Raw genomic sequence first — 9962 nt, forward strand, 5'->3', positions numbered from 1 at the left:
GCACAATGCAATGTATAAATGTTTTGTTAGAAGAAAGGGGCAAAAAAGCTATTTTGTATTTTTTTTTTAAGTTCCGCCGCGCCGGTGGTTACGACATAATTCCGCGACTTGTAGTTCCTGATAGGTTGTGAGTTTGGGTAAGAGACACAAGGAGGATGCTCTTTTAAAAAACTGTCTGTATTTCAAACTATCGCGGTTATAAATGCGTAGATTTTTCTAATCAGAGTGTGCCAAGAACAGCCTTCTCGGCGAAGGCTTCCAGGAAGTCATAACACGTGTGTGAACCGCTAGCTAGCTACGTGGCTAAGTCACGTGCTGTTGTATCTAGTTTACATAATTGTCTCAAGCTATAGCGTTCGCTTTTTTTTCCAGACACAGTGTGCTGTTAATATGAGTGGCAGCAGGATGAAACTGGAGCTGACTCGGGTGGTCCAGGGCAGAAGTCGGCTGGGTGTTCTGAAGGGGCTCGGTAAGACGGGACAGCACTCCCTGGAGGTCCCGGGGTGTCTGCTCTACACCCACCTTGGCACCGTGCCCCACCTCACCCAGGACACGCTGCACACGCTGAGCCCGCTGCCCTGTGTCACTCAGGTCAACCTGTCCAACATGTGAGGCACATCAGCACACAGTGTCACAAGCACCGAGGTGTTTCTGAAATCTAACGTGCACCTTTATCACTTTCCCCATCAAGAGCAGAGCACCGGGATGTTCTGGAGGAGTTTAAAGACGGATTCAGGAAGTTTGCAGGTACCAATCTTTCTTTTTCCATCTTCTTCTCACATTACAACATCTCTATTAAAGAGTCACCGAGAGAAACTATATATATATATATCACAAATTCTAATGCTATTCAAATCAAATGTATTCAGTATTGATTAAAAGTTAATTTGCTGTCAGCTGTAAACTGCAAATGAAAATGAAAAGCATTGCATCGATATTAATGCCGTAAACCTTCAATAAGATTGGAAAAATACAGGATTCTTTTTTTATAGACGTAGAAGTATTAATTTAATCAGCATGTGAAGTTTGTTCTAATCACTTCATAAGGGGATTCAGGGTTTCTCTAGAGGTGGGAACGGAAAGGTTGGTTTTTGGCTGTTCTGCACCACTGTGGCTGACATTTTCAGGTAACAACCACATCAGAGGATCCTCTGCCAGGTTTAAAATCCTGTACTGGAGTGTCTGGCTGATTGATGTGAATGTCACACATTTGTGAAGGTTAAATTTACACCGAAGAGCTTGGGGTACACTAACTGTGTTTCCACTGGCTAAAATAGAAAGACTGGAGCAAATGAGGGTGCTTCTAAATTTAAAGTTGAGTTTTGAAAAGCTGATTAGTGCCAGGAGCTTGACTAAAAAGTAGTGCTGTTCAGAGCAATATTTATATACATGAGTGACCTCATTTGGGTTTTGTGTGCAACATTAGCTGAGATGCTAAGCTTTAAGCTCTCCTTCAGGAAACCAAATTTGAAATTTAGAAATGTAATCACTGTAGTGTCACTTGCTCTAAACAGTCTATTGTGCTGTGTGAAAAGTCCCAGAAGGGCAGTAATTTAATAATGAGGAAATATAAACAGCATTTGCTGCATTTTATGCTTTTGATTTTCTCCTGCAGCTGGGTTTTCTGATAAAGCCCCTCTCCGACTCAGAGCCATCCTATTAACAGGCAGTAATGAAGGCATCTCACTGTCACCTGGCTTTGTGTGCAGCCTGTGCTCGCCTGTGTTTTTCCATCTGGTTTTGCTCTCTGTGAGTGACACATATTGACTTTGTATTTCTCAGGGCTTCATGACACTGTGTTGTACTGCTCGCTTCACGACCCTGCAGCCCCTTGCCCGACTGGTTATACAACCAACAAGGTGAGCAGGAACCTCTGCTTAAGGAACAATTTCTCTATATTTGGTATTAATATATTTGCTTGTCTCACCAAAACGGTCTTTTTAAATGTCATGCTTCTTGTTAGACGGTGTCAGTGTGGGGCAGTGGTGGTCGGATCGAGCTGACGGTGGCCAAGTTCATGGCTCTTCAGAAGACCGTGCAGGCAGACTGGTACCAGAGCATGGCGGATGGAGAGACGTGGCAGAACACCACCTCTCGCAAACGAGTTAGAAAATCTGTGGATCGAACCCTGGCTCACTTGGACGAGTGTCTGCTGGTGCATCAAAGCTCCCAGGTGCAGACCCAATTGGCATTCACTAAACATACACAGCAGAGCTCTGGCATTTTATAATTCTAAAGTCTGTTTCTGTGAATCCTTCATGCACAGCGCGAGAACACCAGACTAGGATTGATAATTGGTAATTTAGATGTCACCGGGGCTGCTGTGCGACTGCTGGAAACTGTGTGGTTAGGAGGAAAACAGTATTAATGAGTGCAAACATCTGGAGGTCTGTAGGTGGCTTTTCTTACTATAATTTAATCAGGACTAATGACTTGTTTTCCTTTCCATGTAATGCAGTGAAATGTTGCCTCATTTTATGATGAATTGATTCTCAGAGAGCTGCAGGTGATGCATAAATGATCTAATTACTGTGGGCCTCAGTATAGTGTTTCCATTTTTTACTGTATTGCACCAGTTCTATCAGAGACGCACACAGCGCCAGAATTGTACATTTCCAAACTTGCCATTAAACATTTTATGTTGTTGCGCCCGCAAATCCTATGAGGAAAACCAGTTAGGGTAGTGAACACATGGATTTATTTTTCCATATACTGCTGCAATGATGTAATTACAGATTTTATTGTGTAATCACAACACCAAATTTTCCCTGGAATAACAAGTCCAGCAGAGGCAGCAGCATTTCTCAGGTGACTGACAACAGTATTGTGCTGAAAGAACTGTTGATTGTGTGAATGTGAAGGTAATTTCTTGTTCAGTCATTACAATCCAGACTGGCAGTTTTTAAAAATAAGACAGTGTTTATTTTTGCAATCAAAAGAAAATTTCTTCTTGTCTTCTTGTTATACACAATGTGTGGGTATGAATATGGAGCTGTAATCTAATTAATGTCTGCATTTATGTTTCCGCAAGCATTTTCTTTATTTCCTGTGTTTAATTACCAAACTGTCATTTTCAGGAGCTGAAGGGAGTGGAGGTGTTCGGCGTGGTGGAAGGAGGGGATATTCTGGAAGAGAGGATACGCTCAGCCAGGGAGACGGCCAAGCGGCCCGTGGCAGGATTCTGCCTGGATGGTCTGCAGACGGGCTCCGTGGATCAGGCCCTGAGGATTCAGCTAACGTCTGCGGTGATCAAGGAGCTGCCTGAGTACAAACCCAGGTCAGACGCCCTCATTACATGAAGTGCAGTTATCACGGTTGTGAAGAGATTATTCTTTACTAATCAAACGCTCTTCTTCAATGTTAATTGAAAAGTAATCACCGTCAGCAGTAGCAGTCAAATAGAAGCATCTTCAAAATGAAAAAGAACGTGGCTGGAAAAACAACCGTCCCTGTAACGGTGTTGTTTTTTTAATTAATTCATAATTCTGACACAAATAAGGGAAGTTTGATTTATAATTATTCATTTGACACGACTCTACAGTTTCTTGTATTCACACAGAAACCAAATAAACAGGACAACAGCTTATTTCAGAATCGCACACTCAACTTCTTGGTGTAAAAGAGAAACTGTCCTACTGTTTTTTCTTATGTTAATTGCAAAAGTTTAAAAGACTACTCAGGAGTACAATAAACAATGTGCTGGTTTTGATGCTCATTAAGGCCTTCACCATTTTTAATATTTAGCTTGATCACTGACTTCTAACTTTAAATTGGTTTTAGGCTAATTTAAGCAGCAAAATGTCAAGGTAGTTAAATTTTGTGTTTTTTTTTACTTTATTTTCAGATTTAAAAAAAACACGAGTTTATTATCCTTTTATTAAATTTAAAAACCAACCCAGTGCAGCAGTGTAGTTTAAAGTGCATCAGTGACTCATTATGGTGGAACAGTCTGTGTGCAGAACGCTGAGCGTGCCCAGTTGCTGGGTCGTGCTCAGTCAATTCATTATCCAGCCTGATTGATTACCAACACAACAGCTCTGTTAACGGCGCCGCAGGCCGTCAGCAGTCATTATGTCAGCTCAAGCTCAAAGCATATTATATGCCCTTTGAAACTAATTTTTTTGTTTACTCATAGTTTACATATTTAACTACACAATGTAGAATATTTTCTTCTTTTATTAAAAATCAAATGTCTTTGACTTTTAGACAGTTTTTGTATGTTTGATTTAAGAAATCCAACAAACTTTTCAATGCTGACCTTAAACCGATGGATAATGGTGCGTTGTCTTTTGTGATTGCTCAACAGACTGATGCAGGGTGTAGGACGACCCGACGAGGTGCTGGACTGCGTGGATGCTGGCGTGGATCTGTTTGAAGGTTTCTTCCCCTTCCAGGTGACGGAGCGAGGCTGCGCTCTAAGCTTCAACTTCGACATCTCTCCAGACCCGGAGCGCGCAGGTAGAGCGCCCCCTGCAGGTGTGGCAAATAGCTGTAATGAAAAGTAGTTGCAGTACAGCTGAAGTTCCTAGTTTTAACAGGAAATGGTCCTATAAAGCAAAAGTAAAGTAATGAAGGAAAGGTTAGTTTAACTGGCAGTTAAGTTGTGCCCTGGCAGGTATTGATCTATTAATTTATATATGTGGTACCAAATGCCACTAATGAGACAGACTATATATTTTTTTAGAATTTCAGTCTCTTACTTGAGCCTCATTTTAATGTTGCAAGATGCACAGAACCTATAATGAGATATAGATCAAGCTTGTTATTCTCAGCTGCTCCAACGTTCTCATTTAAGTAGCATCAGCTTCACTCTTATTATAAATGCTCACTTTCGTAGTCTGCACTGCTCATTCTTTCAACAAAGGATTATTTTCATGTTCTTTTCAGCCTATGCAATTTTATTATCATCCGGCATTATAGACATGTACCATTTAAATCACAGCATGCAGGAGTTTAATGACAAAATTCAAAGCTGACAAAATAAGAAAATGGTGAAAACCATTTTGGAATTTGACAGAGCCTAATTGCTTATTGTCAAACCAAATGACCTTTCAGGTAAAGTACCTTGAATTCACTTTAATGTTTTAGATGCAAATGTGTGTAAATTGCCCCAAACCATTGATAGATCTAGCATTTTTCTGCAAGTACTTACAGACGTGGCGACACCCCCGACACGGTTAGTACTTCACCTGACCTGCTTTCTGCACATAACAGATGTGGACTAAGCAATTAAAAGGGCAGAAAAGCAAAAATGAGCAGTACTTTAATGTTTTCAGCTGTACCCAGTTGTGGTTCACTGATTAGTGCAATGAAGTGGTTATTTGCCTGATAATGAGCTATTATGTTAATTGCAGCAGGAGGAGCCTGTGATTGAATTTAAAATGCATACTGTATGTGGTTAATGTTTCTGGAACAAATCTCAGGTCACGCTCATCTCACGATAGATTTGGCTGCTTTGTGAAGCAGTTGTGTAGTTTCTAACTCTTCCCTCCACTAATTAGGAGCAGAGAAATTCTGCGGGTGATATAAAATCAATGATGCAGCTCATATTGTAGCTGTTAAGGCTGATGATGGTTCCGATCAGGTCTGGTTCTGGTTGTTGCCCCAATGAAAAGCCCCAAATAAGTGTTGGCTTAGTAAAAGTGGTGAAATGCACCAACCTGACCCGCTGCAGAGTTTGCGCTTCATTAAAAAGCTCACGTTAAACTCGACTGATAGACGGAGTGAAGTTTGGTATCCAGCAGCATCTAGTGCTAGACAGCGCTAATCGATTCTGCACAGGGAGTGTAATGGAGTTCAGTGGAGGTGAGAATCAAACCTGAACAGGAAATCTAATTCCCCCATCAGCCAATTATACAGATCCCTGGAGGTGGAGAGTTGGGGAGTTAAGGTCCTTTTTGACACGGTATATAAATTACCCCTTTACTTCCTTATCGCCCACCTGAACACCCCCCTGCCAACTTCACCTTTAGATTCATCTTTTTAACATTCAGTGTTTTTTTCCGTGCTCATTGCATGTCAGAGTTGGTGGAGAAAAAGCAGAGTTAAAACACATTAATATTTAAGTGAGTAAAAACCGTGATGTTTGACCTTTGGGGGGTTAAAAGCTTTTAACCTCACCAGGAAGTTGGTGTTAAAGTGCCTGTGCCCGTTTGCTCTTGGCCTCAACTTTACCATGGGTTGAATCACATTTAAATATATTAAACGATTATTTAAACAGGTTTACTGGTTTAGGGAGAAGCACACTTTTTCTTTTTAGATGTATGTTTTCCTGCAGGCTGTGGATCAAGTAAAAAGAATGTTTTGGGCCTTTTTGGCCGTTAATAAACAGTTAACTGCATAAAATCACAATTTACAACTGTGTGCTTCAGCTGAGGAGTCTTATAACTTCAAATCCTCTCTTTTCCACCTCAGCCTCTCTAGTTACTGCTCCACTGCTCTCAACTTATTGCTCTTCAATCCAAGTTGCTTCTGCCTCCTTTCTATTTTATTAGTCTTGGTCAAGCGTTATGTTGTCTCTTTTATCCTCATGCTTATCACTCCACCTTAAGCTCCAGCCCAATCCCCAGCATAAAAATTTCATTTATATGCTTTGTTTGCCCACTTTGTTGCCCTGAGCTTCACTTGTGTGTTTCTGCTAAATCCATTTTGCACTATCGTTGCCTCTTTTATCTTTAATCGTATGCATTGCCATGGACTCCTTTCTTAGTACTTCTCTGCTCCTTTACCATCTTTACTCTGATGTGTGGAGCTGACTGGTCAGCTTTGTGCAGCCAACCTCTCCCTAACAGACCATTCACTGTTAGATCTGTGCTTTTCTTCATTATTATTAAATTAACTGAAGTCATTTTGCAGTTTTACTCCCATCTGTGTAAAACGGGTGTTGGTCCTTACATGGCCAGTTTGTAATTATGTTATAATAGTAGAGACACTGGGACACAGCAGCGATTAATAGAGGTCCAACTATGTTACATGTTGCATTTGATTATTGCTTCAGGGATCTGTATGTGTGAAAACGAATGTGAGTGGTTTGAGGTGCACTGGGCCTAATGAGTTGTGTGTATGTTTCTGCAGTGCTGGACTTAAATGAAGAGGACCCAGCAGGTGGCACGCAAGAGAACGGAGATGTAAATCTGGAGGATCAAACACAGATGACACATTTTGAGATCAACCTTAAAGACACGAGGTTTGTAGCAGACTTTGTGATCCCAGAGGTTTTATTAAGCTGAGGTTCCTGCTGAATCTTTGCTTTAATGTACTTGCCCAATGCCTGATTTACATTTAGGACTGGCTTTTCACCACGGCTTATTTCTTTGAATTTCAATCCAGGTACCAGGACGACTTCAGGCCGCTGGTGAACGGGTGTGGCTGTTACTGTTGTAGGAACCACAAGAGGGCATACCTGCACCACTTGCTGGTGACCAATGAGCTGCTAGCTGGAGTCTTGCTTATGATCCACAACACAGCCCATTACCACAGCTTCTTTGGTGCCCTAAGAGAAGCTCTGGCCAATGACAAACTGGACCTCCTTACCCGACGGGTGCTTGGGGGGAGAAGCAAGCAGAAGGAATAATGAGGACGAATCAGACAGATGGGAGCGGGATTGGTCCAACGGGATCAGTGAAGTGTCAATCAAAGCTCTATCTTGCTCAGCACCTTGAGACTGAGTCACTGTTGTGTTGCTAAAAGTCATGTCTCTGACGCACCTTTGATCCAAGCGGGTGAAAAGAGATCAGAGCAGAGAGACAATCATGACTCCTGGTTCCCCATTAGGAAAACTGTGTTCATGAAGCCTTTGTACTGAAGAGACCAGATAGCTGGTGATGGAGTAAGGGGTACGTTTATGAAGAGGAAAGGAGCTGGATAAAAGGTCATATTGAATTTGCTTATAGAGAGAAATAAGGCAGGGTGAGGGACTATGACTCCCTGAGTGCCTCAGGCCTGATTGCTGGTCAGCAGTTGAATGACACAGCAGCACGGAGCGGTGGACAAAGCAAAAAGTGTGACCAGTTATTACAGGAAATAATAACCAATATAGATCCTGCTTTTCTCCTGTTGTACAATGAAAAAGTGCATGTACAGTAACATCTTTCAGGCTTAGTTTTACTGTCATTTCATCCTTTATTGATCTTTTCTTTCACACTAATTTATGTGCTTAATCAATATTTTTAATTTTTCAGTTGGATACCTCTAATAAAACGAGTCTTTCCCACACAACCGCACACGTTAATTGGCGTAAAGAGTTTTTAACCCTGGGGGTTAACCATTATGTGTTGTTATGCTGCTTCCACATGTCCATGCCAACATGCAGATGTTGGGATTCTGGTCTTCTGCAGGTGTCGGGGAGCTTTAAGCCGACAGCCCCGCTGTTGCTGTTGCTGCTGCTGAGAAAAGGATAAAGATGAGATAAAGAAATGAGTCTACTGCCTCCCATGCAGCGATGGAGGGAGGCTTTTGAAGGTGAGGGTAAATAATTGACTGCCAGACCGTGTAGATGTCTGTGGGGGACAGGGCACAGCCTGAGAGGGGGAGAGTGGCATTTATGGAAGAGCAATAAGGATTTCTAATGTATATATGGGCTTCCTGAACACGTCAACCATTAGAATTTGCAGTTGTCGGTAGGTGGACACTGCATATATGATATTAAAAAATAGGTTTAAAGTGTCTGGGAACAGTGGAATTTTATTATTGCCTGTGGGGAGAATGGGCGAAAGATAAAAGCACGGACCTCTCCGCTGTTTATTTTAAGGTGTAATGGAATGACGATAGACAGAAGCTGGAGCGGAACAAGGTTGTAAAGTCAATCCCCCAGATTAGCTGGTAAAAATAGAAGAGGTGGTGAATGGCTATTGTGCTCCTTTCCTTCACTGCCTGTGTTTGATATTCTTTGGGAAAAAAATCAGTTTAGGTGGTTTCACTATAATCCTTAAAGTTCTAGGAGCATACGCTTTGGAAAACAAACTTTGCAACAATTACGTCTCTGTGAAGCTGTTACAACTGTCCACTGTAAATCACGGCAGCCCATTATTCATTCGTGACCTTCAGCTGTACAATAAAATTAAACTTACTCTAAACATATAGCAGATGGGGGGGAGGTGTTTCTACACAGAGTGATAGATCACAGAGAGAATGTGTTAAGATTGAAAACAAAGGTGTTAACGTTTAAAAGAAGAGGATACGACAGAGTTAATACTGTACGAGATCCACACAACACATCAGCTACAGAACGTACACATGCATTATTAAAAATCCCCTGCAGTGAACAGAATGCAGTGTAAAAATAATACCTGAAGCTCTATAGTGAATGTCATAACCACATTTTATAATCCCGCACTGCAAACGATGTGAAGAGTGATACACAGATCTCGTGTTTTCCTCTCTGTGTGCTTCATGGTCACCTGAAGTCCAACATTCACGCCTCCCTTAGCTCCCTCACACGACTACTGAAGAAAATTGCTGGCTCTTCAGGTTCCAGATGCCCCAGCTGCTCGCTGTTTCTGCCTGTCTGCTGTTATTTGGGCAGGCAAGACACGCACATTTATCAGAGCCTTTTCACTGGCAAAAAAAAGAAACTGGAAATGATGCTGATGAGTGCATGTGAACCAACACACTGAATTTAATGTTAGCAAAACAGGATGACTGTCGCACGCAGTCATTTCTGACATAAACTGATCTTGGACTGTGGACTGTGAACATGTTTATTCTTATCTGTGACCTTGAAAATATGTCGTTTTCACCTTGACTGTGGGAAATTGAGTTCCCTGATGTACTTTAATTTTTACATTAATTACCATAAGTTATGGTTTTATTTTTACAATACTGAGACCTTGAGTGTAATAATATCGTTCTACATGGTTCATGTTGGAATGACAATAAATCATCTTTGAATCCTTTAACTGCTTATTTTAAAAATGAGTCTAAAACTACAGTTTAGCGCTTCTAAGAAGCTGGTGCTCGTTCTT

At 41.5% G+C, this 9962-nt stretch overlaps 1 protein-coding gene across 3 annotated transcripts; it reads left to right on the forward strand.

The window, feature by feature from the left end:
* The first annotated feature begins 4 nt into the window (after positions 1-4).
* On the forward strand, positions 5-8217 carry qtrt2 (queuine tRNA-ribosyltransferase accessory subunit 2). 3 transcript variants are annotated; one of them, XM_029146851.3, is made up of 9 exons: positions 5-137; positions 373-608; positions 692-747; positions 1783-1859; positions 1964-2173; positions 3078-3277; positions 4307-4476; positions 7075-7186; positions 7330-8217. In XM_029146851.3, exons 2-9 carry the CDS (start codon positions 391-393, stop codon positions 7571-7573), a joined length of 1287 nt encoding a protein of 428 aa, XP_029002684.1. In that variant the 5' UTR covers positions 5-137; positions 373-390; the 3' UTR covers positions 7574-8217. The 3 variants fall into 3 exon arrangements, with proteins under 3 accessions (XP_029002684.1, XP_029002686.1, XP_029002687.1); XM_029146853.3 differs by lacking the exon at positions 5-137 and adding an exon at positions 138-275; XM_029146854.3 differs by lacking the exon at positions 5-137 and having other exon boundaries at positions 144-608; positions 4307-4458.
* Positions 8218-9962: the final 1745 nt, after the last annotated feature.

The sequence above is a fragment of the Betta splendens genome, chromosome 4, assembly GCF_900634795.4.
Source record: "Betta splendens chromosome 4, fBetSpl5.4, whole genome shotgun sequence".
NCBI lineage: Eukaryota > Metazoa > Chordata > Actinopteri > Anabantiformes > Osphronemidae > Betta > Betta splendens.